The 27,539-nt window shown below is 57.2% G+C and overlaps 1 protein-coding gene across 1 annotated transcript in view; it reads left to right on the forward strand.

Moving 5' to 3' along the window:
• The first annotated feature begins 527 nt into the window (after positions 1-527).
• Positions 528-27,539, forward strand: part of KDM5C (lysine demethylase 5C) — a 51,212-nt gene continuing 24,200 nt past the window's right edge. Inside the window, 14 exon segments of the mRNA XM_069882606.1 lie at positions 528-647; positions 729-1,160; positions 5,819-5,896; positions 6,003-6,125; positions 9,232-9,402; positions 9,511-9,642; positions 11,192-11,315; positions 11,949-12,133; positions 13,239-13,397; positions 15,753-15,872; positions 17,230-17,388; positions 19,170-19,351; positions 24,547-24,709; positions 24,799-24,918. Coding sequence (XP_069738707.1) covers positions 528-647; positions 729-1,160; positions 5,819-5,896; positions 6,003-6,125; positions 9,232-9,402; positions 9,511-9,642; positions 11,192-11,315; positions 11,949-12,133; positions 13,239-13,397; positions 15,753-15,872; positions 17,230-17,388; positions 19,170-19,351; positions 24,547-24,709; positions 24,799-24,918 — 2,268 coding nt within the window.

Consider the following 27,539-nt stretch of genomic DNA (forward strand, 5'->3'; position numbering starts at 1 on the left):
GTGGTGGTGGTGGAGCGGGGGGGGGGGTTGTGAGGGAGGAGAAGGCCCTCATGGCCCCCTGAGGGGGGACCCCCCGCCCTCCTTAGGGGGACCCCCCGCCCTCCTTAGGGGAACCCCCACTTCTCTAGGCCCCTTCCTCCGTTTCTTTAGCCCCCCCCATTTATTTAGGCCCCCCCCTTTCTTCTTTAGGGCACCCCCCCACCCCTTCTTAGAGGGCCCCCACACACTCCTTAGGGGGGGAGCCCCCCCTTTTGGGGCACCCCCCTCTCTTTAAGGACCCCCCCACTTAGGGACACCCCCCTTTAGGGACTTCCCACCCCTTCTCTTTAGGGACCCCCCCTCCACTTTAGGGGGCTCCCTTCTATTTAGGGGGACCCCCCCTCTATTTAAGGTCCCCGCTCCCCCTTAGGGACCCCCACCTTCTATTTAGGGCTCCCCCTCCCCCTTTAAGGACCCTCCCCACCCCCCTTTAGGGACACCCCCCCCCTTTTAGGGGCCCCTCGAGTCTGTTTTGCGGGGGGCCCAGGATGGAGGAGAGCGAGCAGCCCCGCTGGGGGGGGGCAGCCCCGGGGGGGTCCCCACCTTGGGGCACCCCCCCACTTCCGAAGAAGAAGGAGGAGGAGGAGGAGGTGGAGGAGGCGGGGGGGGCACGGACCCCCCCTCCCTCCCCCCCCCGCCCCCCAACCCCCCTCCAGCGATGGGGGGGCCCCCCCGACCCCTTCTAAAAGCGAGGAGAAAGCAGCCCCCCCCTCCTCCTCCTCTTCCTCCTCCTCCTCCTCCTCTCGCCCTTCGAAACCCGGGGGGGGGGGGCAAAGCGGGGGCGAGCGGCAAGGGGGGGGCCGGGGGGCGCCCCCCCGGCGAGGAGAGGAGCCCCCGCAAAGCCCCCGAGGACAAACCCCGCAGGCCCTTCGGGGGGCCCAGGGGAGGGGGGGGGGAAAACCTCCGTGTCCCCCCCCCACCCCCCTCGACGAGCGGCGGGGACTGGGGGGCCCCTTGGTGCCCCTGGCCAGCGAAACGGACCCCCCCGAGGACTTTCTGCCCCCCCCGAGTGCCCCGTGTTCGAGCCCAGCTGGGCCGAGTTCAGCGACCCCCTGGGCTACATCGCCAAGATCCGCCCCATCGCCGAGAAAAGCGGCATCTGCAAGATCCGACCCCCGGCCGTGAGTCCGCTGGGGGGTTTGGGGGGCCCTGAGGGGGTTTGGGGGGGTCTGAGTGGGTTTGGGGGGGTCCTGAGGGGGTTTGGGGGGGCCCTGAGGGGGTTGGGGGGGATTTGGCTTGGGGAGGGGGCGCCTCTGGCTTGGAAAGGAGTTGAAGTCGAGAGGAGGAGGCAACGGAGCCAATTGGGGGGGATCTTCCTCTTTGGGGGGTTAATTGCCCACCCTTGAGGGGGAAGTTTTCATTTAGGGGGGTTAATTGCCTCCCTTGAGGGGTAAGTTCTCATTTAGGGGGTAAGTTCTTATTTAGGGGGGTTAATTGCCCCCCTTGGGGGTAAGTTCCCCTTTAGGGCGGTAATTTCCCCCCTTGGGGGGTAAGTTCTCATTTAGGGGGGTTAATTGCCCCCCTTGGGGGGTAAGTTCTCATTTAGGGGGGTTAATTGCCCCCCTTTGAGGGGTAAGTTCTCATTTAGGGGGCTTAATTGCCCCCCTTTGAGGGGTAAGTTCTCATTTAGGGGGGTTAAGTTCCCCTTTAGGGGAGTAATTGCCCCCCCTTGGGGGTTAAGTTCCCCTTTAGGAGGTTAATTGCCCCCCTTTAGGGGGGTAAGTTCCCCTTTAGGGGGGTAATTGCCCCCCCTTGAGGGGGAAGTTCTCATTTAGGGGGTTAAGTTCCCCTTTAGGGAGTTAATTGCCCCCCTTGGGGGGTAGGTTCTCATTTTAGGGGGGTTAATTTTCCCCCCTTGAGGGGTAAGTTCCCTTTGAAGGGGGTTAGTTGCCCCTCTTGAGGGGTAAGTTCTCATTTAGGGGGGTTAAGTTTCCCTTTAGGGCGTTAATTGCCCCCCTTGGGGGTAAATTCTCATTTAGGGGGGTTAAGTTCCCCTTTGAGGGGGTAATTGCCCCCCCCTTGGGGGGTAAGTTCTCATTTAGGGGGGTTAATTGCCCCCCTTGAGGGGTAAGTTCTCATTTAGGGGGGTAAGTTCCCCTTTCGGGGGTTATTTGCCCCCCCTTGAGGGTTAAGTTCCCTTTGAAGGGGGTTAATTGCCCCCTTGAGGGGTAAGTTCTCATTTAGGGGGGGTCAGATCCCGTTTAGGGGCTTAATTGCCCCCCATAGGGGGGTAAGTTCCCTTTTGGGGGGTTAATTGCCCCCCTTGGGGGTAAGTTCTCGTTTTAGGGGTTAATTGCCCCCCCTGAGCTGCAGAATCTTTCAGATTAGATACATAACTGCCCCTGTTGGTAGTGTAATTCCTTAATTAAAATCGTTTAATTACCCCTGAGAGGGTAACTTTTTAGAGGGGGGGATTGCCCCCTGGGGGGTTATCTAATTACCTAAGTGCTTTAATTGCCCCCCCAGCGGGTTATCTCCATATTTAGAGGGACTCGTTACCCCTTGAGGGGGGGTAAGTGCCAACTTAAGGCCCTAATTGCCCCCCATGGGGGTATTTTCATTGGGGGGGGGCACACAACCCATTTAGGACCTTTAATTACCCCCTCTCGCTGTTAATTACTCCCCTCCTAGTTAAATACCCCTATACCTTGCTGCATCCTGGATGTAAACATGGGGGGGGGTAAATATTCTATAACTGTGCTATAGAGTGGGGGGTAAATACCCTCGGGGGGGGTAAATACCCCTGGGGGGGTTAAATACCCCTTGGGGGGGTAAATACCCCCTTAGGGGGGTAAATATCTCGGGGGGGGGCAAATACACCCCGTGGTTTGGGGTAGAGCCCTGAGTTTGCTGGGGGGGGTGTGGAAAGCCTCCTATATAGGGTTAAGGGGGGGCCCTATAGGAAGAGGGGGGCCCTATAGGAAGAGGGGGGGCCTATAGGAAGGGGGGGGGGGGCTTTATTTTTGGGGGGGGGGCACTAGGTTGGATTTTAGGGGTGTTTTTGAGGGGGGGGTGGAGGCCTCTTTGTGCTGGAGGAGAGCAGCCTCTCTAAGGAATCGGGGGTGCCCCCCCGGGGTGATTTGGGGGGGGCCCTGCAGGGTTTGGGGGGGTCTCTCTGGTGCCCCCCCCCCCCCCCCCCCCAAAACAAGCCTCACAACAACAACAGAGCCACGACCAACATGGCTGCCAGCGCCGCCTTTGTCTGCGAGCGGCTGGGGGGGGGGCAAGCTTAGACCCCCCCTCTTTGGAATTAAACCCCCCCCCCCCAAAAAATTAATTAGGGAGGAAAATTGGGGAGGGCTAAACCCCCCCCTCCCCCAAAAAAAATCTCGTTCTCGCTTGCCGCTTCCTCTCGGCGTTTCCTGTTTGGGGGGGGGGTGTAGCCTGTATCCTGGTTTTGGGGGGTGCTGGATTGATTTGGGGGGCTGGATTGATTTGGGGGGGCTGGAGTGGTTTGGGGGGGGGGGCTGGATTGATTGGGGGGCCCTAAATTGGTTTGGGGGGGTCCTGCAATGATTTTGTGTGGCTGGAGTGGTTTGGGGGGGCCCTGAATGGATTTGGGGGGGGGCGGATTGATTTTGGGGCCCTGGATTGATTGGGGGGGGGGGACTGGATTGGTTTGGGGGGGGTGGATTGGTTTGGGGGTCCTGCAATGATTTTGTGTGGCTGGAGTGGTTTGGGGGGCTCTGAATGGATTGGGGGGGGGGCTGGATTGATTTTGGGGCCCTGGATTGATTGGGGGGGGCCTGAATTGGTTTGGGGGGGGCCTGCAATGATTTTGGGTGGCTGGAGTGGTTTGGGGGGGCCCTGAATGGATTTGGGGGGGGCTGGATTGATTTTGGGGCCCTGGATTGATTGGGGGGGGGGCTGGATTGATTGGGGGGGCCCTAAATTGGTTTGGGGGGTCCTGCAATGATTTTGTGTGGCTGGAGTGGTTTGGGGGGGCCCTGAATGGATTGGGGGGGGGGCTGGATTGATTTTGGGGCCCTGGATTGATTGGGGGGGGGGCTGGATTGATTGGGGGGGCCCTAAATTGGTTTGGGGGGGTCCTGCAATGATTTTGTGTGGCTGGAGTGGTTTGGGGGGGCCCTGAATGGATTGGGGGGGGGCTGGATTGATTTTGGGGCCCTGGATTGATTGGGGGGGGGCTGGATTGATTGGGGGGGCCCTAAATTGGTTTGGGGGGGTCCTGCAATGATTTTGTGTGGCTGGAGTGGTTTGGGGGGGCCCTGAATGGATTTGGGGGGGGGCTGGATTGATTTTGGGGCCCTGGATTGGTTTGGGGGGGGGTGGATTGGTTTGGGGGGCCTGCAATGATTTTGGGTGGCTGGAGTGGTTTGGGGGGGCCCTGAATGGATTTGGGGGGGGGCGTATTGATTTTGGGGCCCTGGATTGATTGGGGGGGGGCCTGGATTGATTGGGGGGGGGCTGCGATGATTTTGGGGGGCTGATTGGTTTGGGGGGGGGCTGATTGATTCTTGGGGCCTGGATTTCTTGGGGGGGGGGTGGACTGACTGGGGGGGGCTGGAGTGGTTTGGGGGGGCCTGCAGTGATTTTGGGGGGGGGGGCCTGTATTGATTCATGGGGGCCTGGACTAATTGGGGGGCCTGGATTGATCAGGGGAGTCCTTGATTGGGTTGGGGGGGGGGGGCTGGATTAATTAGGGGTGCTGGAGTGGTTTGGGGGGGGCCTGCAGTGACTTTGGGGCCCTGGATTGGTTGGGGGGGGGGCTGCAATGATTTTGGGGGGCTGGATTTGTTGGGGGGGGGGTCCTGGATTGGTTTGGGGGGCTGGAGTGGTTTGAGGGGGGGGCTGCAGTGATTTTGGGGCCCTGGATTGATTGGGGGGGGCTGGAGTGGTTTGGGGGGGGCCTAGATTGATTGGGGGGGCTTTAGTGGTTTGGGGGGGCCTGCATTGATTCATAGGGGCCTGATTAATTGGGGGGCTGGATTGATGCGGGGGGGGGGCCTGCAATGAGTTTGTGTGGCTGGATTGGTTTGGGGGGGGGGTCTGGATTGGGGGGGGGGGCTGGAGTGGTTTGGGGGGGCCCTAGATTGATTCATGGGGGCCTGGATGAATTGGGGGGGGGGCTGGATTGATCAGGGGAGTCCTTGATTGGTTTGGGGGGGGCCTGGATTGGTTGGGGGGGGTTGGATTGGTTGGGGGGGGCTGGAGCGGTTTGGGGGGGCCCTGGATTGATTCATGGGCCTGGATTTGTTGGGGGGGGGTCTGCAATGATTTTGGGGGGCTGGGTTCGTTTTGGGGGGGGGCTCTGGAGTAGTTTGGGGGCCCTGGATTGATTGGGGGGGGTTGGAGTATTTGGGGGGGGGTCCTGGATTGATTTTGGGGCCCTGGATTGGTTTGGGGGGGCTGTATTGATTTGGGGGGGGCTGTATTGATTTGGGGGGGCTGTATTGATTTTGGGGGGGGCTGTATTGATTTGGGGGGGTCTGCAATGATTTTGGGGGCCTGGATTGGTTTGGGGGGGGCCTGGATTGGTTTGGGGGGGGGCTGGATTGGGGGGGGTCCTGGATCGATTCTGGGGGGGTCCTAGATCGATTTTGGGGGGGTCCTGGCTCAATTTGAGGGGGGGGGGCTGGATTCTTTTCGTGCCCTGGATTGGTTTGGGGGTGGAATATTTTGAGGGGCTCAATGCTGCGAGGTGCCGAACCCCTCAATTTAAAGCGGGGGGGTCGGTGGGGGGGGGTCAGAGCTGCCCTTCACCCCAAAATCGGGGTGGGGGGGGTCATTTCTCACCCCCCTTTCCCCCCCCCCCCAGGACTGGCAGCCGCCCTTCGCCGTGGAGGTCGACAACTTCCGCTTCACCCCCCGCATCCAGCGCCTCAACGAGCTGGAGGTGAGTTCAGAGGGGGGGGGATCCCCGATTTTTCAGCCACCCCCCGGTGGATTTTGGGGTACGCAGAGCTTAACCTCTTTATTTTTGCCCCCCCCCCCCCCCCCAGGCGCAGACCCGGGTGAAGCTCAATTATTTGGATCAGATCGCGAAGTTTTGGGAAATCCAGGGCTCCTCGCTCAAGATTCCGAACGTCGAGCGGCGCATCCTGGATCTTTACAGCCTCAGCAAGGTCTGGGGGGGGGTTAGAAGCGATTTGGGGGGCACGAAGGGGGTTAGAGGCGATTTGGGGGGGCACGAAGGGGGTTAGAGGCGATTTGGGGGGGCACAAAGGGGTTAGAAGTGAATTGGGGGGCACAAGAGAGAGATAAGAGGTGATTTAGGGGGCCCAAAGGGGGTTAGAGGCGATTTGGGGGGGCATGAAGGGGGTTAGAGGCGATTTGGGGGGGCACGAAGGGGGTTAGAAGCGATTTGGGGGGCACGAAGGGGGTTAGAAGCCATTTGGGGGGGCACGAAGGGGGTTAGAGGCGATTTGGGGGGGCACGAAGGGGGTTAGAAGCCATTTGGGGGGGCACGAAGGGGGTTAGAAGCCATTTGGGGGGGCACGAAGGGGGTTAGAGGCGATTTGGGGGGGCACAAAGGGGTTAGAAGTGAATTGGGGGGGCACAAGAGAGAGATAAGAGGTGATTTAGGGGGCACGAAGGGGGTTAGAAGCGATTTGGGGGGGCACGAAGGGGGTTAGAAGCGATTTGGGGGGGCACAAAGGGGTTAGAAGTGAATTGGGGGGCACAAGAGAGAGATAAGAGGTGATTTAGGGGGCCCAAAGGGGGTTAGAAGCGATTTGGGGGGGCACGAAGGGAGTTAGAAGCGATTTGGGGGGGCACGAAGGGAGTTAGAAGCGATTTGGGGGGGCACGAAGGGGGTTAGAGGCGATTTGGGGGGGCACGAAGGGGGTTAGAGGCGATTTGGGGGGGCACGAAGGGGGTTAGAGGCGATTTGGGGGGGCACGAAGGGGGTTAGAGGCGATTTGGGGGGGCATGAAGGGGGTTAGAAGCGATTTGGGGGGGCACGAAGGGGGTTAGAGGCGATTTGGGGGGGCACGAAGGGAGTTAGAAGCGATTTGGGGGGGCACGAAGGGGGTTAGAAGCGATTTGGGGGGCACGAAGGGGGTTAGAGGCGATTTGGGGGGGCACGAAGGGGGTTAGAGGCGATTTGGGGGGGCACGAAGGGGGTTAGAGGCGATTTGGGGGGGCACGAAGGGGGTTAGAGGCGATTTGGGGGGGCACGAAGGGGGTTAGAGGCGATTTGGGGGGGCACGAAGGGGGTTAGAGGCGATTTGGGGGGGGCACGAAGGGGGTTAGAGGTGATTTGGGGGGACGGAGGTGATTTTGGGGTCCATGAGGGGCTTGGAGATGATTTTGGGGGTGTCTGGAGATGATCTGGGGGGGGGCTGGAGGTGATTTTGAGGGAGTAGGAGATGATCTGGGGGAGGACACGGTGGATCGAGTTGATTTGAGAGGACACGACGGGTCCAAGATGGGTCTGGAGATGATTTGGGGGGGTCTGGAGATGATTTGGGGGGGTCTGGAGATGCTTTAGGAGGACACGGAGCTGGTTTGGGGGGGGACAAGGTGGATCGAGTTGATTTGAGAGGACACGATGGGTCCAAGATGGAGTTGGAGCTGCTTTACGAGGACATGGAGGTGCCCTAGGAGGCCGTGGAGCTGCTTTAGGAGGACACGGAGATGATCTGGGGGGCTCTGGAGATGATTTGAGGGGGTTGGAGATGATCTAGGGGGGCACCAAGGTGGGTCGAGTTGATTTGAGAGGACACGGTGGGTCCAGGATGGGGTTGGAGCTGCTTTAGGAGGACACGGAGCTCGTTTAGGAGGACGTGGAGATGATCTGGGGGGCTCTGGAGATGATTTGAGGGGATTGGAGATGATCTAGGGGGACACCAAGGTGGATCGAGTTGATTTGAGAGGACACGATGGGTCCAAGCTGGGGTTGGAGGTGCTTTAGGAGACCGTGGAGGTGCCCTAGGAGGCCACGGAGATGATCTGGGGGGCTCTGGAGATGATTTTGAGGGGATTGGTGATGATCTAGGGGGGGACCAGGGTGGATCGAGTTGATTTGAGAGGACACAATGGGTCCAAGGTGGGGTTGGAGGCGCCCTAGAAGGCCGTGGAGGTGTCCTAGGTGGCTGCGGAACTGGTTTAGGAGGACGTGGAGCTGGTTTAGGAGGACACGGAGATGATCTGGGGGGCTCTGGAGATGATTTGAGGGGGTTGGAGATGATCTAGGGGGGGACCAAGGTGGATCAAGTTGTTTTGAGAGGACACGATGGGTCCAAGGTGGGGTTGGAGCTGCTTTAGGAGGTTGTGAAGCTGCTTTAAGTGGCCACAGAGGTGTCCTTGGTGGCCGCGGAGGTGTCCTAGGTGGACGTGGAGCTGCTTTAAGAGGACACGGAGATGATCTGGGGGGCTCTGGAGATGATTTGAGGGGGTTGGAGAAGATCTAGGGGGGCACCAAGGTGGATCGAGTTGATTTGAGAGGACACGGTGGCTCCAAGGTGGGGTTGGAGCTGCTTTAGGAGGACACGGAGCTGCTTTAGGAGGCCATGGAGATGATCTGGGGGGCTCTGGAGATGATTTCAGGGGGTTGGAGATGACCTAGGGGGGCACCAAGGTGGGTCGAGTTGATTTGAGAGGACACGGTGGGTCCAAGCTGGGGTTGGAGCTGCTTTAGGAGGACACGAAGCTGGTTTAAGAGGACACGGAGATGATCTGGGGGGCTCTGGAGATGATTTCAGGGGGTTGGAGATGACCTAGGGGGCACCAAGGTGGATCGAGTTGGTTTGAGAGGACATGATGGGTCCAAGGTGGGGTTGGAGGTGCCGTAGAAGGCCATGGAGGTGTCCTAGGTGGCTGCGGAGCTGGTTTAGGAGGCCGTGAAGCTGCTTTAGGAGGACACGGAGATGGTCTGGGGGGCTCTGGAGATGATTTGAGGGGGTTGGAGGTGATCTAGGGGGGGACCAGGGTGGATCGAGTTGATTTGAGAGGATATAATGGGTCCAAGGTGGGGTTGGAGCTGCTTTAGGAGGACACGGAGCTGCTTTAGGAGGCCATGGAGATGATCTGGGGGGTTCTGGAGATGAATTGAGGGGGTTGGAGAAGATCTAGGGGGGCACCGAGGTGGGTCGAGTTGATTTGAGAGGACACGGTGGCTCCAAGGTGGGGTCGGAGGCGCCCTCGGAGGCCCCGTGAGGGGCCGGAGCCGCCGTGGGGCCCCGTGGCCTGGGGGGACGCCCTCACGTGGTCCCCGCCGTGTCCCCGCAGGTGGTGATGGAGGAGGGGGGCTACGAGGCCATCTGCAAGGACCGGCGGTGGGCGCGGGTGGCCCAGCGCTTGGCCTACCCGTCGGGCAAGAACATCGGCTCGTTGCTTCGGGCCCACTACGAGCGCATCATCCACCCCTACGAGATGTACCAGTCGGGGGCCAACCTGGTGGTGAGGACGTGGGCTCCGGGGGGGACCTTTTTGACTCCAAAAGGTCCATCTCGAGAGGTGGTTGGGGTTCTCCTCCGCCTCCTCCTGAAGGTTTCTTCTCTCCAGCAGTGCAACGCGAGGCCCTTCGAGAGCGAGGAGAAGGACCGCGAGTACAAGCCCCACAGCATCCCGCTCCGGCAGTCCGTCCAGCCCTCCAAGTTCAACAGCTACGGGCGCCGCGCCAAGAGGCTCCAGCAGGAGGTGAGAACCTCCCGCTCGCTGTCTTCTCCTCCCTTCCAGGCCTTTCTTCGCGGATGGCCAACCTCCGGGGTCGCGCTTCCACCGGGCCTCGGCCTGCGGCCTCCGAGGGAGCGGCTGGAGGCGGGATCGGGGGCTCCTGTGGTTGGAAACGGTCTTTGAGGTCTTGGAGGCCATCAGCTCGACCAACCTGGAGCCTCTTTGAGGTCTTGGAGTCCATCAACTCGACCAACCTGGAGCCTCTTTGAGGTCTTTGAGGTCTTGGAGTCCATCAACTCGACCAACCTGGAGCTTCTTTGAGATCTTGGAGTCCATCAACTCAACCCACCTGGAGTCTCTTTGAGGTCTTGGAGTCCATCAACTCAACCAACCTGGAGCCTCTTTGAGGTCTTTGAGGTCTTTGAATCCATCAACTCGACCAACCTGGAGCCTCTTTGAGGTCTTTGAGATCTTGGAGTCCATAAACTCAACCAACCTGGAGCCTCTTCGAGGTCTTGTAGATCTTGGAGTCCATCGACTCGACCAACCTGGAGCCTCTTTGAGATCTTGGAGTCCATCAACTCAACCAACCTGGAGCCTCTTTGAGGTCTTTGGGATCTTGGAGTCCATCGACTCGACCAACCTGGAGCTTCTTTGAGGTCTTTGAGGTCTTGGAGTCCATCAACTCAACCAACCTGGAGCCTCTTTGAGGTCTTGGAGTCCATCAACTCAACCAACCTGGAGCCTCTTTGAGGTCTTTGGGATCTTGGAGTCCATCAACTCAACCAACCTGGAGCTTCTTTGAGGTCTTTGAGGTCTTGGAGTCCATCAACTCAACCAACGTGGAGCCTCTTTGAGGTCTTGGAGTCCATCAACTCAACCAACCTGGAGCCTCTTTGAGGTCTTTGAGCTCTTGGAGTCCATCAACTCAACCAACCTGGAGCTTCTTTGAGGTCTTTGAGGTCTTGGAGTCCATCAGCTCAACCAACCTGGAGCCTCTTTGAGGTCTTTGGGATCTTGGAGTCCATCAACTCAACCAACCTGGAGCTTCTTTGAGGTCTTTGAGGTCTTGGAGTCCATCAGCTCAACCAACCTGGAGCCTCTTTGAGGTCTTTGAGGTCTTGGAGTCCATCGACTCGACCAACGTGGAGCCTCTTTGAGGTCTTTGAGCTCTTGGAGTCCGTCAACTCGACCAACCTGGAGCTTCTTTGAGGTCTTTGAGATCTTGGAGGTCTTGGATTCCATCAGTTCAACCAACCTGGAGCCTCTTTGAGATCTTGGAGTCCATCAACTCAACCAACCTGGAGCCTCTTTGAGATCTTGGAGTCCATCAACTCAACCAACCTGGAGCCTCTTTGAGATCTTTGGGATCTTGGAGTCCATCAGCTCAACCAACCTGGAGCCTCTTTGAGGTCTTTGAGATCTTGGAGTCCATCAGCTCCACCAACCTGGAGCTCCTTGAGTGTTGAACCTCCAGGACTGGAGAAGCCGGGGCTGGAGGCCCAGAAGTTGATGCTCTTGGTGTTTCCAAGCTGGGCCATCCCATAATTCCATGTTTCTCTCCTTCCCACAGCCAGAACCCACCGAGGAGGACATTGAGAAGAACCCGGAGCTGAAGAAGCTCCAGATCTACGGGGCTGGACCTAAAATGTTGGGCTTGGGGCTGGTGGCCAAAGACAAGACCCTCCGGAAGAAAGGTGGGTGGACCTTCCCTTTCCACCCCTGAGGTTGAGTTCTGGAGTTTGAGAAGGTCTTGAGATGCCTCCAACCTTCTCCTGCCCCCCAGCGTTGACCCTGGGAGGAGATCTGGGGTCCCACGAGGTGGTTGGAGGTGGTTTTGGGGCGTCCTCACCTCATTTTCCACCTCTTAGGACCGACCCCAGGTTGAATTCTGGAGGTTGAGAAGGTCTTGAGGTGCCTCCAACCTTCTCCTGCCCCTCAGAGTTGACCTTGGGCGGAGATCTGGGGGTCCAGGAGGTATTTTTGGGGTTCCAGGTGGCTTTTGGAGGCATCAGGAGGTGGTTTTGGAGGCATCAGGAGAGCTTCTGGGGTTCCAGGTGGCTTTGGGAGCCATCAGGAGGTGGGTTTGGAGGCATCAGGAGAGCTTCTGGGGTTCCAGGTGGCTTTGGGAGCCATCAGGAGGTGGGTTTGGAGGCATCAGGAGAGCTTCTGGGGTTCCAGGTGGCTTTGGGAGCCATCAGGAGGTGGTTTGGGGGCCCCCAGGAGAGCTTTGGAGTTGCCGAGCGCCTTTTGGAGGCATCAGGAGGACGTTTCGATGTGCCGGGAGGGCCTTTGAGGCGGTCGTGACCCCCGACTCCTTCTCCCTGTAGATAAAGACGGCCCCGAGTGTCCTCCCACCGTGGTGGTGAAGGAGGAGCCGGCCCTCCCCGAGGCCAAGCTGGAGGTGGCATCTCCCCGGGCTTCCTTGGACGCCAAGGAGGAGCTTCGGCACAGCCCCGAGCCCTGCACCAAGATGACCATGCGCCTGCGCCGCAGCCACAGCAGCAGCCAATTCGTACGTGGGGTGGGAGGGGGGCTGGAGAAGACCTTCCCCCAACCCTCCTCCTCCAGCTTCTCCTCGTGCTTCTCCTGCTTCTCCTCGTGCTTCTCCTGCTTCTCCTCGTGCTTCTCCTGCTTCTCCTCGTGCTTCTCCTGCTTCTCCTCGTGCTTCTCCTCCTTCTCCTCGTGCTTCTCCTCCTTCTCCTCGTGCTTCTCCTCCTTCTCCTCGTGGTTCTTCTCCTCCTCCTTCTCCTCGTGGTTCTTCTCCTCCTCCTTCTCCTCGTGGTTCTTCTCCTCCTCCTCCGCGTCCTCCTCCGCGTCCTCCTCCGCGTCCTCCTCCGCGTCCTCCTCCGCGTCCTCCTCCGCGTCCTCCACCTCCTCCGCGTCCTCCACGTTCTCCTCCTCCTCCGCCTCCTCCGCCTCCTCCGCCTCCTCCGCCTCCTCCGCCTCCTCCACGTTCTCCGCCTCCTCCACATTCTCGTCCTCCGCGTCCTCCTCCTCCACCTTCTCCTCCTCCTCCACCTTCTCCTCCTCCTCCACCTTCTCCTCCTCCTCCACCTTCTCCTCCTCCTCCACCTTCTCCTCCTCCTCCACCTTCTCCTCCTCCTCCACCTTCTCCTCCTCCTCCACCTTCTCCTCCTCCTCCACCTTCTCCTCCTCCTCCACCTCCTCCACGTTCTCCTCCTCCACCTCCTCCACCTCCACCTCCTCCTCCTGCTCCTGCTCCTCCTGCTCCTTCTCCTACTCCTCCTTCTCCTCCTCCTCCGCGTCCTCCTCCTCCGCGTCCTCCTCCTTCTCCTCCTCCGCGTCCTCCTCCTTCTCCTCCTCCGCGTCCTCCTCCTTCTCCTCCTTCTCCTCCTCCACGTCCTCCACGTCCTCCTCCTCCACGTCCTCCTCCTCCACGTCCTCCTCCTCCACGTCCTCCTCCTCCACGTCCTCCACATCCTCCACCTTCTCCTCCTCCGCGTCCTCCACCTTCTCCTCCTCCGCGTCCTCCACGTTCTCGTCCTCCACGTCCTCCTCCACGTCCTCCACGTCCTCCTCCACGTCCTCCACGTCCTCCACCTCCTCCTCCCCGTCCTCCATGTCCGCATGCCCCACGTGGTGGTGGTGGCTTGCAGGTAGAGTCGTACGTGTGCCGGATGTGCTCGCGGGGGGACGAGGACGACAAGCTGCTGCTGTGCGACGGCTGCGACGACAACTACCACATCTTCTGCCTGCTGCCGCCCCTGCCCGAGATCCCCAAGGGCGTCTGGCGCTGCCCCAAATGCGTCATGGCGGTGAGGAGGCCGCGCCGACCTCCCCGGGGCGTCGCCTCTGCCTTTGGGGACCTCCCTGACCCAGCTGTGGGCTTGGGGACCTCCATCTCTGGGCTTGGGGACCTTTAAGACCCATCTATGGGGTTGGGGACCTTCATCTGTGGGCTTGGGGTCCTCCATGACCCATCTGTGGGGTTGGGGACCTTCATCTGTGGTCTTGGGGACCTCCATGACCCATCTTTGGGGTTGAGGACCTCCATCTATGGGGTTGAGGTCCTCCATGACCCATCTGTGGGGTTGGGGACCTCCATCTATGGGGTTGGGGGCCTCCATCCATGTGGTTGGGGACCTCCATGACCCATCTGTGGGGTTGGGGACCTCCATCTCTGGGCTTGGGGACCTTTAAGACCCATCTGTGGGGTCAGGGACCTTCATCTGTGGGCTTGGGGACCTCCATGACCCATCTTTGGGTTTGGGGACCTCCATCTGTGGGGTTGGGGACCTCCATGACCCATCTGTGGGGTTGGGGACCTCCATGACCCATCTGTGGGGTTGGGGACCTCCATCTGTGGGGTTGGGGACCTCCATGACCCATCTGTGGGGTTGGGGACCTCCATCTGTGGGCTTGGGGACCTCCATGGCCCATCTTTGGGGTTGAGGACCTCCATCTATGGGGTTGAGGGCCTCCATGACCCATCTATAGGGTTGGGGGCCTCCATCTATGGGGTTGGGGGCCTCCATCCATGTGGTTGGGGACCTCCATGACCCATCTGTGGGGTTGGGGACCTCCATCTATGGGGCTGAGGTCCTCCATGACCCATCTGTGGGGTTGGGGACCTCCATCCATGGGGTTGAGGTCCTCCATGACCCATCTGTGGGGTTGAGGACCTCCATCTATGGGGTTGGGCACCTCCATCCATGTGGTTGGGGACCTTCTTGGACCTTCTGTGGGGTTGGGGACCTCCCTGACCCACCTATGGGGTTGGGGGCCTCCATCCATGTGGTTGGGGACCTCCATCTCTGGGCTTGGGGACCTTTAAGACCCATCTGTGGGGTTGGGGACCTCCATGACCCACCTATGGGGTTGAGGACCTCCATCTATGGGGTTGGGGGCCTCCATGACCCATCTGTGGGGTTGGGGACCTCCGTCCATGGGGTTGGGGACCTCCATGACCCATCTGTGGGGTTGGGGACCTCCATCCATGTGGTTGGGGGCCTCCATCCATGTGGTTGGGGACCTCCATGACCCATCTGTGGGGTTGGGGACCTCCATCTTTGGGGTTGGGGACCTCCATCTGTGGTCTTGGGGTCCTCCATGACCCATCTATGGGGTTGGGGACCTCCATCTATGGGGTTGAGGGCCTCCGTGACCCATCTGTGGGGTTGAGGACCTCCATCCATGGGGTTGAGGTCCTCCATGACCCATCTGTGGGGTTGAGGACCTCCATCTATGGGGTTGAGGTCCTCCATGACCCATCTGTGGGGTTGGGGACCTCCATCCATGGGGTTGAGGTCCTCCATGACCCATCTGTGGGGTTGAGGACCTCCATCTATGGGGTTGGGCACCTCCATCCATGTGGTTGGGGACCTTCTTGGACCTTCTGTGGGGTTGGGGACCTCCCTGACCCATCTGTGGGGTTGGGGACCTCCATCTGTGGGGTTGAGGTCCTCCATGACCCACCTATGGGGTTGGGGACCTCCATCTATGGGGTTGGGGGCCTCCATCTATGGGGTTGAGGTCCTCCATGACCCATCTGTGGGGTTGAGGACCTCCATCTATGGGGTTGAGGTCCTCCATGACCCATCTGTGGGGTTGGGGACCTCCATCTATGGGGTTGGGGGCCTCCATCCATGTGGTTGGGGACCTCCATGACCCATCTACGGGGTTGAGGACCTCCATCTATGGGGTTGAGGTCCTCCGTGACCCATCTGTGGGGTTGAGGACCTCCATCTATGGGGTTGGGGACCTCCATCCATGTGGTTGGGGACCTCCATGACCCATCTGTGGGGTTGGGGACCTCCATCTCTGGGCTTGGGGACCTCCATGACCCATCTTTGGGGTTGGGGACCTTCATCTGTGGGGTTGAGGACCTCCATGGCCCATCTTTGGGGTTGAGGACCTCCATCTATGGGGTTGAGGGCCTCCATGACCCATCTATGGGGTTGGGGGCCTCCATCTGTAGGGTTGAGGACCTCGATCCGTGGGGTTGGGGACCTCCTTGGACCTTCTGTGGGGTTGGGGACCCCCATCTCTGGGCTTGGGGCCTCCACCTGTGGGCCTGAGGACCTCCTCGGTGCCACCTATGGGCCTGAGGACCTCCTGGGAGCCACCTGTGGGGCCGAGGAGCCTGGGGTGACCCTCGTTTTGTCCCTCAGGAGTGCAAGAGGCCCCCCGAGGCCTTCGGCTTCGAGCAGGCCACGCGGGAGTACACCCTGCAGAGCTTCGGGGAGATGGCCGACTCCTTCAAGGCCGACTACTTCAACATGCCCGTCCACGTGAGTCCCTCCGAACCTCCTTGGAGACCCTCCGAACCCCTTAGAGAACCTCAGAACCTCCTTGGAGTCCCTCAAAATCTCCTTGGAGAACCTCAAAATCTCTTAGAAACCCTCAAAATCTCCTTGGAGAACCTCAAAATCCCTTAGAAACCCTCAAAATCTCCTTGGAGAACCTCAAAACTCCTTAGAGACCCTCAGAACCTCCTTGGAGAACCTCAAAACCCCTTAGAAAACCTCAGAATCTCCTTGGAGACCCTCAAAATCTCCATGGAGAACCTCAGAACCTCCTTGGAGACCCTCAAAATCTCCTTGGAGACCCTCAAAATCTCCATGGAGAACCTCAGAACCTCCTTGGAGTCTCTCAAAATCTCCTTGGAGAACCTCAAAATCTCCTTGGAGACCCTCAAAACCCCTTGGAGAACCTCAGAACCTCCTTGGAGTCCCTCAGAACCTCCTTGGAGTCCCTCAGAACCTCCGTGGAGAACCTCAGAACCTCCGTGGAGAACCTCAGAACCTCCTTGGAGGCCCTCAAAATCTCCTTGGAGGCCCTCAGAGCCTCCTTGGAGGCCCTCAGAGCCTCCTTGGAGTCCCTCAGAGCCTCCTTGGAGTCCCTCAGAAGCTCCTTGGAGTCCCTCAGAAGCTCCTTGGAGTCCCTCAGAAGCTCCTTGGAGTCCCTCAGAAGCTCCTTGGAGTCCCTCAGAAGCTCCTTGGAGTCCCTCAGAAGCTCCTTGGAGTCCCTCAGAAGCTCCTTGGAGTCCCTCAGAAGCTCCTTGGAGTCCCTCAGAACCTCCTTGGAGTCCCTCAGAACCTCCTTGGAGTCCCTCAGAACCTCCTTGGAGTCCCTCAAAACCCCTTAGAGACCCTCAAAATCTCCTTGGAGACCCTCAGAACCTCCTTGGAGTCTCTCAGAACCCCTTAGAGACCCTCAGAAGCTCCTTGGAGTCCCTCAGAAGCTCCTTGGAGTCCCTCAGAAGCTCCTTGGAGTCCCTCAGAAGCTCCTTGGAGACCCTCAAAACCTCCTTGGAGAACCTCAAAACCTCCTTGGAGAACCTCAAAACCCTTTAGAGACCCTCAGAACCTCCTTGGAGACCCTCAGAACCTCCTTGGAGACCCTCAGAACCTCCTTGGAGAACCTCAAAACCCCTTGGAGAACCTCAGAATCTCCTTGGAGTCCCTCAAAATCCCTTAGAAACCCTCAAAATCTCCTTGGAGTCCCTCAGAACCCCCCTGGAGACCCTGAAAACCCCCCTGGAGACCTTCAAAATCCCTTGGAAACCTTCAAAATCCCCCTGGAGTCCCACCAAAACCCCCTGGAGATCCTCCAACCCCCCTGATCCCCTCGTTTCTCCCTCCCCAGATGGTCCCGACGGAGCTGGTGGAGAAGGAATTCTGGAGGTTGGTCAACAGCATCGAGGAGGACGTGACGGTGGAGTACGGGGCCGACATCCACTCCAAGGAGTTCGGAAGCGGCTTCCCCATCAGCGACGGCAAAAGGAAACTCTCGCCCGAGGAGGAGGTGAGGACACCTGGAGATGGGGGGCCGGGAGGACCTCCTGGGGGTCTACAAGGGTCTGAGGACCTGGGAAAGTTGGAGATGTGGAGGTTTGAGAACCTCCTGAGGTTCTTCAAGGGTCTGAGGACCTGGGAAAGCTGGAGATGTGGAGGTTTGAGAACCTCGTGAGGTTCTACAGGGCCAGGAGGACCTGGAGAAGGTGGAGACGTGGGGCTGGGAGAACCTTGTGAGGTTCTACAAGGCTCTGAGGACCTGGAAAAGGTGGAGATGTGGGGCTGGGAGAACCTCCTGAGGTTCTTCAAGATTCTGAGGACCTGGAAAAGGTGGAGAAATGGAGGTTTGAGAACCTCCTGAGGTTCTACAAGGGTCTGAGGACCTGGAAAAGGTGGAGATGTGGAGGTTTGAGAACCTCCTGAGGTTCTACAGGGCCAGGAGGACCTGGAAAAGGTGGAGACGTGGAGGTTTGAGAACCTCGTGAGGTTCTACAAGGCAAGAGGACCTGGAAAAGGTGGAGATGTGGAGGTTTGAGAACCTCCTGAGGTTCTTCAAGGCTCTGAGGACCTGGAAAAGGTGGAGATGTGGAGGTTTGAGAACGTTCTGAGGTCCTTCAAGGCTCTGAGGACCTGGAAAAGGTGGAGATGTGGAGGTTTGAGAACCTCCTGAGGTCCTTCAAGGCTCTGAGGACCTGGAAAAGGTGGAGACGTGGAGGTTTGAGAACCTCCTGAGGTCCTTCAAGGCTCTGAGGACCTGGAAGAGGTGGAGATGTGGAGGTTTGAGAACCTCCTGAGGTTCTTCAAGGCAAGAGGACCTGGAAGAGGTGGAGATGTGGAGGTTTGAGAACCTCCTGAGGTCCTTCAAGGCTCTGAGGACCTGGAAAAGGTGGAGAAGTGGAGGTTTGAGAACCTCCTGAGGTTCTACAAGGGTCTGAGGACCTGGAAAAGGTGGAGATGTGGAGGTTTGAGAACCTCCTGAGGTTCTACAGGGCCAGGAGGACCTGGAAAAGGTGGAGACGTGGGGCTGGGAGAACCTCATGATGTTCTTCAAGGGTCTGAAGACCTGTAAAAGGTGGAGAAGTGGAGGTTTGAGAACCTCATGATGTTCTACAAGGCTCTGAGGACCTGGAAAAGGTGGAGATGTGGAGGTTTGAGAACCTCCTGAGGTTCTTCAAGGCTCTGAGGACCTGGAAGAGCTGGAGATGTGGAGGTTTGAGAACCTCCTGAGGTCCTTCAAGGCTCTGAGGACCTGGAAAAGGTGGAGATGTGGAGGTTTGAGAACCTCCTGAGGTTCTACAGGGCCAGGAGGACCTGGAAAAGGTGGAGACGTGGGGCTGGGAGAACCTCATGATGTTCTTCAAGGGTCTGAAGACCTGTAAAAGGTGGAGAAGTGGAGGTTTGAGAACCTCGTGATGTTCTTCAAGGCTCTGAGGACCTGGAAGAGGTGGAGAAGTGGAGGTTTGAGAACCTCCTGAGGTTCTTCAAGGCTCTGAGGACCTGGAAAAGGTGGAGAAGTGGGGCTGGGAGAACCTTGTGAGGTTCTACAAGGCTCTGAGGACCTGGAAAAGGTGGAGAAATGGAGGTTTGAGAACCTCCTGATGTTCTTCAAGGGTCTGAGGACCTGGGAAAGTTGGAGATGTGGAGGTTTGAGAACCTCCTGAGGTCCTTCAAGGCTCTGAGGACCTGGAAAAGGTGGAGATGTGGAGGTTTGAGAACCTCGTGAGGTTCCTCGAGGCCAAGAGGGGGTCGGACCTCTGGCAGGAGGTGCCCCCAGCGGGTTTTGTCCCCCAGGAGTACGCGGGCAGCGGGTGGAACCTCAACGTGATGCCCGTCTTGAAGCAGTCGGTGCTGTGTCACATCAACGCCGACATCTCGGGCATGAAGGTCCCCTGGCTCTACGTGGGGATGGTCTTCTCCGCCTTCTGCTGGCACATCGAGGACCACTGGAGCTACTCCATCAACTACCTCCACTGGTGGGTCACCTGGCAGGAGATACGGGGGGCCAGGAGGTGCTTTGGGGGTTCCAGGAGGTGCTTTTGGGGTTCTAGGTGGGCTTTGGAGGCATCTGGAGGTGCTTTTGGAGGCATCTGGAGGTGCTTTTGGGCTTCCAGGAGGTGCTTTTGGGGTTCTAGGTGGGTTTTGGAGGCAGCTGGAGGTGGTTTTGGGCTTCCAGGAGATATTTTTGAGGGTTCCAGGAGGTGCTTTTGGGGTTCTAGGTGGGTTTGGGGGTTCCAGGTGGGTTTTGGAGGCATCTGGAGGTGGTTTTGGAGGCATCTGGAGGTGGTTTTGGAGGCTTCCAGGAGGTGCTTTTGGGGTTCTAGGTGGGTTTGGGGGTTCCAGGTGGGTTTTGGAGGCATCTGGAGGTGGTTTTGGAGGCATCTGGGGGTGGTTTTGGAGGCATCTGGAGGTGCTTTCGGGGTTCTAGGTGGGTTTGGGGCTTCCAGGTTGGTTTTGGAGGCATCTGGAGGTGCTTTTGGGGTTCCAGGAGGTATTTTTGGGGTTCCAGGTGGGTTTTGGAGGCATCTGGAGGTGCTTTTGGAGGCATCTGGAGGTGCTTTTGGAGGCATCTGGAGGTGCTTTTGGGCTTCCAGGAGGTGCTTCTGGGGTTCTAGGTGGGTTTGGGGGTTCCAGGTGGGTTTTGGAGGCATCTGGAGGTGGTTTTGGAGGCATCTGGAGGTGGTTTTGGAGGCTTCCAGGAGGTGCTTTTGGGGTTCTAGGTGGGTTTGGGGGTTCCAGGTGGGTTTTGGAGGCATCTGGAGGTGGTTTTGGAGGCATCTGGAGGTGCTTTTGGGCTTCCAGGAGGTGCTTCTGGGGTTCTAGGTGGGTTTGGGGGTTCCAGGTGGGTTTTGGAGGCATCTGGAGGTGGTTTTGGAGGCATCTGGAGGTGGTTTTGGAGGCTTCCAGGAGGTGCTTTTGGGGTTCTAGGTGGGTTTGGGGGTTCCAGGTGGGTTTTGGAGGCATCTGGAGGTGCTTTTGGAGGCATCTGGAGGTGGTTTTGGGGTTCTAGGTGGGTTTGGGGGTTCCAGGTGGGTTTTGGAGGCATCTGGAGGTGCTTTTGGGGTTCCAGGAGGTCTTTTTGGGGTTCCAGGTGGCTTTTGGAAGCATCTGGAAGTGGTTTTAGGGCCATCAGGAGAGTTTTTGGGTTCCTGGGTAGGCTTTGAAGGCATCAGGAGGTGCTTTTGGGGTCCCAGGAGGTATTTTTGGGCTTCCAGGTGGGTTTTGGAGGCGTCTGGAGGTGCTTTTGGAGGCATCTGGAGGTGGTTTTGGGCTTCCAGGAGGTGCTTTTGGGGTTCTAGGTGGGCTTGGGGGTTCCAGGTGGGTTTTGGAGGCATCTGGAGGTGGTTTTGGAGGCTTCCAGGAGGTGCTTCTGGGGTTCTAGGTGGGTTTGGGGCTTCCAGGTGGGTTTTGGAGGCATCTGGAGGTGGTTTTGGGCTTCCAGGAGGTGCTTCTGGGGTTCTAGGTGGGTTTGGGGGTTCCAGGTGGGTTTTGGAGGCATCTGGAGGTGGTTTTGGGCTTCCAGGAGGTGCTTCTGGGGTTCTAGGTGGGTTTGGGGGTTCCAGGTGGGTTTTGGAGGCATCTGGAGGTGGTTTTGGGCTTCCAGGAGGTGCTTCTGGGGTTCTAGGTGGGTTTGGGGGTTCCAGGTGGGTTTTGGAGGCATCTGGAGGTGGTTTTGGAGGCATCTGGAGGTGCTTTTGGGCTTCCAGGAGGTGCTTCTGGGGTTCTAGGTGGGTTTTGGGGTTCCAAGTGGGTTTTGGAGGCATCTGGAGGTGCTTTTGGAGGCATCTGGAGGTGCTTTTGGGGTTCTAGGTGGGTTTGGGGGTTCCAGGTGGGTTTTGGAGGCATCTGGAGGTGCTTTTGGAGGCATCTGGAGGTGCTTTTGGGGGCATCTGGAGGTGCTTTCGGGGTTCTAGGTGGGTTTGGGGCTTCCAGGTTGGTTTTGGAGGCATCTGGAGGTGCTTTTGGGGTTCCAGGAGGTCTTTTTGGGGTTCCAGGTGGCTTTTGGAAGCATCTGGAAGTGGTTTTAGGGCCATCAGGAGAGTTTTTGGGTTCCTGGGTAGGCTTTGAAGGCATCAGGAGGTGCTTTTGGGGTCCCAGGAGGTATTTTTGGGGTTCCAGGTGGGTTTTGGAGGCGTCTGGAGGTGCTTTTGGAGGCATCTGGAGGTGCTTTTGGAGGCATCTGGAGGTGCTTTTGGGCTTCCAGGAGGTGCTTTTGGGGTTCTAGGTGGGCTTGGGGGTTCCAGGTGGGTTTCGGAGGCATCTGGAGGTGGTTTTGGAGGCATCTGGAGGTGCTTCTGGGGTTCTAGGTGGGTTCGGGGGTTCCAAGTGGGTTTTGGAGGCATCTGGAGGTGGTTTTGGGCTTCCAGGAGGTGTTTTGGGGGTTCCAGGTGGGTTTTGGAGGCATCTGGAGGTGGTTTTGGAGGCATCTGGAGGTGGTTTTGGGCTCCAGGAGGTGCTTTTGGGGTTCTAGGTGGGCTTGGGGGTTCCAGGTGGGTTTTGGAGGCAGCTGGAGGTGCTTTTGGGCTTCCAGAAGGTGCTTTTGGGGTTCTAGGTGGGTTCGGGGGTTCCAGGTGGGTTTTGGAGGCATCTGGAAGTGGTTTTGGGGTTCCAGGAGGTCTTTTGGGGGTTCCAGGTGGCTTTTGGAAGCATCTGGAAGTGGTTTTAGGGCCATCAGGAGAGCTTTTGGGTTCCTGGGTAGGTTTTGAAGGCATCAGGAGGTCTTTTTGGGGTTTCCAGGAGGTACTTTTGGCGTCCCAGGAGGTATTTTTGGGGGTTCCAGGTGGGTTTTGGGGTTCCAGGTGGGTTTTGGAAGCACCTGGAGGTGGTTTTGGAGGCATCTGGAGGTGTTTTTAGGTTTCTAGGAGGTGTTTTGTGGGTTCCATGGGGTATTTTTGGGGTTCCTGGTGGGTTTCTGGGTTCTGGGTGGGTTTTGGAAGCATCTGGAGGTGGTTTTCGAGCCATCAGGAGGTGTTTTTGGGGTCCCAGGAGGTATTTTTGGGCTTCCAGGTGGATTTGGGGGTTCCAGGAGGTCATTTTGGGGTTCCAGGTGGGTTTTGGGGTTCCCGGTGGGTTTCGGAAGCATCTGGAGGTGGTTTTAGGGCAACCAGGAGAGCTTTTGGGTTTCCAGATGGGTTTTGGAGGCATCAGGAGGTGGTTTTGAGGTCCCAGGAGGTGGTTTTGAGGTCCCAGGAGGTGGTTTTGGGCTTCCAGGTGGGTTTCGGAGTTCTAGGTGGGTTTTGGAGGCATCTGGAGGTGGTTTTGGAGTCACCTGGAGAGCTTTTGTGGTCCCAGGAGGTCTTTTTGTGGTCCCCGGAGATGTTTTTGGGGTCCCAGGTGGGTTTTGGTGTTCTAGGTGGGTTTTGGAACCATCTGGAGGTAGTTTTGGAGGCACCAGGAGAGCTTTTGGGCTCCCAGGAGGTCTTTTTGGGCTCCCAGGAGGTCTTTGGGGGGTTCCAGGTGGGTTTTGAAGGCATCAGAAGGTCTTTTTGGGTTTCCAGGAGGTCTTTTTGTGGTCCCCGGAGATGTTTTTGGGGTCCCAGGTGGGTTTTGGAGTTCTAGGTGGGTTTTGGAACCATCTGGAGGTAGTTTTGGAGGCACCAGGAGAGCTTTTAGGGTTCCAGGAGGTCTTTTTGTGGTCCCAGGAGGTCTTTTTGGGCTCCCAGGAGGTCTTTGGGAGGTTCCAGGTGGGTTTTGCAGGCATCAGAAGGTCTTTTTGGGTTTCCAGGAGGTCTTTTTGTGGTCTCCGGAGATGGTTTTGGGGTCCCAGGTGGGTTTTGGAGTTCTAGGTGGGTTTATGGAACCATCTGGAGGTGGTTTTGGAGGCACCTGGAGAGCTTTTAGGGTTCCAGGAGGTCTTTTTGTGGTCCCAAGAGGTCTTTTTGGGCTCCCAGGAGGTCTTTGGGGGGTCCCAGCTGGGTTTTGCAGGCATCAGAAGGTCTTTTTGGGTTTCCAGGAGGTCTTTTTGTGGTCCCCGGAGATGGTTTTGGGGTCCCAGGTGGGTTTTGGAGTTCTAGGTGGGTTTTGGAACCATCTGGAGGTGGTTTTGGAGGCACCTGGAGAGCTTTTGTGGTCCCAGGAGGTCTTTTTGGGCTTCCAGGAGGTCTTTTTGGGCTTCCAGGAGGTCTCCGGGGGGTCCCAGCTGGGTTTTGCAGGCATCAGAAGGTCGTTTTGGGTTTCCAGGAGGTCTTTTTGTGGTCCCCGGAGATGGTTTTGGGGTCCCAGGTGGGTTTTGGTGTTCTAGGTGGGTTTTGGAACCATCTGGAGGTAGTTTTGGAGGCACCAGGAGAGCTTTTGGGCTCCCAGGAGGTCTTTTTGTGGTCCCAGGAGGTCTTTGGGGGGTTCCAGGTGGGTTTTGAAGGCATCAGAAGGTTTTTTTGGGTTTCCAGGAGGACTTTTTGTGGTCTCTGGAGATGTTTTTGGGGTCCCAGGTGGGTTTTGGAGTTCTAGGTGGGTTTTGGAACCATCTGGAGGTGGTTTTGGAGGCACCTGGAGGTCTTTTTGTGGTCCCAGGAGGTCTTTTTGTGGTCCCAGGAGGTCTTTTTGGGCTTCCAGGAGGTGTTTGGGAGGTTCCAGGTGGGTTTTGGAGGCATCAGAAGGTCTTTTTGGGTTTCCGGGAGGTCTTTTGGGTCCCTGGAGGTGTTTTTGGGGTCCCAGGTGGGTTTTGGAACCATCTGGAGGTGGTTTTGGAGGCACCTGGAGAGCTTTTAGGGTTCCAGGAGGTCTTTTTGTGGTCCCAAGAGGTCTTTTTGGGCTCCCAGGAGGTCTTTTTGGGCTTCCAGGAGGTCTTTGGGGGGTCCCAGCTGGGTTTTGCAGGCATCAGAAGGTCTTTTTGGGTTTCCAGAAGGTCTTTTTGTGGTCCCCGGAGATATTTTTGGGGTCCCAGGTGGGTTTTGGAGTTCTAGGTGGGTTTTGGAACCATCTGGAGGTAGTTTTGGAGGCACCAGGAGGTCTTTTTGTGGTCCCAGGAGGTCTTTTTGTGGTCCCAGGAGGTCTTTTTGTGGTCCCAGGAGGTCTTTTTGGGCTTCCAGGAGGTGTTTGGGAGGTTCCAGGTGGGTTTTGGAGGCATCAGAAGGTCTTTTTGGGTTTCCAGGAGGTCTTTTTGTGGTCCCTGGAGGTCTTCTTGGGGTGCCGGGTGGGTTTGGGGCTTCTCCTGACCCCCGTGTCCCCGCAGGGGCGAGCCCAAGACGTGGTACGGGGTCCCGTCCTTCGCGGCCGAGCACCTGGAGGAGGTGATGAAGAAGCTGACGCCGGAGCTGTTCGAGAGCCAACCCGACCTCCTCCACCAGCTGGTCACCCTCATGAACCCCAACACCCTCATGGCCCACGGCGTCCCCGTGAGTGTCCGGCTCCTGGCGGTGGCCTCCGCGTCTTCTCTCCTGGCTTCCCCCGAGCCCCGATTGGAGCTTCTCGCCCGGGTTTCTAGGTGGTGAGGACCAACCAGTGCGCCGGGGAGTTCGTCATCACCTTCCCGCGCGCCTACCACAGCGGCTTCAACCAGGGCTACAACTTCGCCGAGGCCGTCAACTTCTGCACCGCCGACTGGGTGAGGACCTCGACGTCTGAGTAGGGACCTCAAAATTTGAGTGGGACCTCAAAATCTGGGGGGGGAGAAGCTCAAAATCTGAGTAGGAACCTCAACATCTGGTGAGGAGAACCTCAACATTTGAGTAGGAACCTCAGAATTTGAGTGGGAACCTCAAAAGCTGGTGAGGAGAACCTCAAAATCTTAGTAGGAACCTCAAAATCTGGTGAGGAGAAGCTCAACATCTGAGTAGGGACCTCAACATCTGAGTAGGGACCTCAACATCTGAGTAGGGACCTCAACATCTGGTGAGGAGAAGCTCAAAATTTGAGTAGGAACCTCAACATCCAAGTAGGAACATCAAAATCTAGAGGGGAGAAGCTCAAAATTTGAGTAGGAACCTCAACATCTGGTGAGGAGAACCTCAAAATTTGAGTAGGAACCTCAGAATTTGAGTGGGAACCTCAAAAGCTGGTGAGGAGAACCTCAAAATCTTAGTAGGAACCTCAAAATCTGGTGAGGAGAAGCTCAACATCTGAGTAGGGACCTCAACATCTGGTGAGGAGAACCTCAAAATTTGAGTAGGAACCTCAACATCTAAGTAGGAACATGAAAATCTAGGGGGGAGAAGCTCAAAATCTGAGTAGGAACCTCAACATCTGGTGAGGAGAACCTCAAAATTTGAGTAGGAACCTCAGAATCTGAGTAGGAACCTCAAAATCTGTGGGGGAGAAGCTCAAAATCCAAATAGGAACCTCAAAATCTGGGGGGCAGAAGCTCAAAATCTGAGTAGGAGCCTCCAAATCTGAGTAGGAACCTCAGCATCTGGTGAGGAGAAGCTCAAAATTTGAGTAGGAACCTCAGAATCCAAGTAGGAACCTCAAAATCTGAGTAGGAACCTCAAAACCTGAGTAGGGACCTCAACATCTGATGAGGAGAAGCTCAAAATCCAAGTAGGAGCCTCAGAATTTGAGTAGGAACCTCAAAATCTGGGAGGGAGAACCTCAAAATTTGAGTGGGAGCCTCAAAATCTGTGTAGGAGCCTCAAAATTTGGGGGGGAGAAGCTCTAAATCTGAGTAGGAACCTCAAAATCTGGGGGGGAGAAGCTCTAAATCCAAGTAGGAACCTCAAAATCCAAGTAGGAACTTCAAAATCTGAGTAGGAACCTCAACATCTGGTGAGGAGAACCTCAGAATCTGAGTAGGAGCCTCCAAATCTGAGTAGGAACCTCAGCATCTGGTGAGGAGAAGCTCAAAATCCAAGTAGGAACCTCAAAATCCAAGTAGGAACCTCAGAATTTGAGTAGGAACCTCAACATCTAGGAGGGAGAACCTCAAAATTTGAGTGGGAGCCTCAAAATCTGTCTAGGAGCCTCAAAATTTGGGGGGGAGAAGCTCTAAATCTGAGTAGGAACCTCAAAATCTGGGGGGGGGAAGCTCTAAATCCAAGTAGGAACCTCAAAATCCAAGTAGGAACTTCAAAATCTGAGTAGGAACCTCAACATCTGGTGAGGGGAGCCTCAAAATCTGGTGAAGAACCTCAACACGTGGTGGGGAGAACTTCAAAATCTGAGTGGGAGCCTCAGAATTTGAGTAGGAACCTCAAAATCTGGGGGGAGAACCTCAAAATTTGAGTAGGAACCTCGATATCTGGTGAGGAGAATCTCGAAATCTGAGTAGGAACCTCAAAATCTGGGGGAGAGGAGCTCTAAATCTGAGTAGGAGCCTCAAAATCCAAGTAGGAACCTCAAAATCTGAGTAGGAACCTCAACATCTGGTGAGGAGAACCTCAAAATCAGAGTAGGAGCCTCAAAATCTGGTGAGGAGAAGCTCAAAATCTGAGTGGGAGCCTCAGAATTTGAGTAGGAACCTCAAAATCTGGGGGGAGAACCTCAAAATTTGAGTAGGAACCTCGATATCTGGTGAGGAGAATCTCAAAATCTGAGTAGGAGCCTCAAAATCTGGTGAGGAGAAGCTCAAAATCTGCGGGGGGAAAGCTCTAAATCCAAGTAGGAACCTCAAAATCTGAGTAGGAGCCTCAAAATCTGAGTAGAAGCCTCAAAATCTGAGTAGGAGCCTCAAAATCTGGGGGGAGAAGCTCAAAATCTGAGTAGGAGCCTCAACATCTGAGTGGGAGAAGCTCTAAATCTAAGTAGGAACCTCAAAATTTGAGTGGGAGCCTCAACATCTGAGTGGGAACCTCAAAATCTGGGGGGGAGAAGCTCAAAATCTGAGTAGGAACCTCAAAATCTTGGTGGGAGAACCTCCAGGTCTGGTCGAGAACCTCAAAATCTGATGGGGAGACCCTCAAAAGGTCCTGGTGGGGACGTGGGTGTGGGGTTTGGAGGTCCTGGAGAGCCCCTGGGTGGGGTTTAGAGGTCCTGGAAGGCCCATGGGTGGAGTTTGGAGGTCCTGGAGGGGACGGGGATGGAGTTTGAAGGTCCTGGAGGGGACGGGGATGGAGTTTGGAGGTCCTGGAAGGCCCATGGGTGGAGTTTGGAGGTCCTGGAAGGCCCATGGGTGGAGTTTGGAGGTCCTGGAGGGGATGTGGATGGGGTTTGGAGGTCCTGGTGGGGACGTGGATGGAGTTTGGGGGTCCTGGAGGGGACGGGGATGGAGTTTGAAGGTCCTGGAGGGGACGG

The sequence above is a fragment of the Phaenicophaeus curvirostris genome, unplaced genomic scaffold (genome assembly GCF_032191515.1).
Source record: "Phaenicophaeus curvirostris isolate KB17595 unplaced genomic scaffold, BPBGC_Pcur_1.0 scaffold_241, whole genome shotgun sequence".
NCBI lineage: Eukaryota > Metazoa > Chordata > Aves > Cuculiformes > Cuculidae > Phaenicophaeus > Phaenicophaeus curvirostris.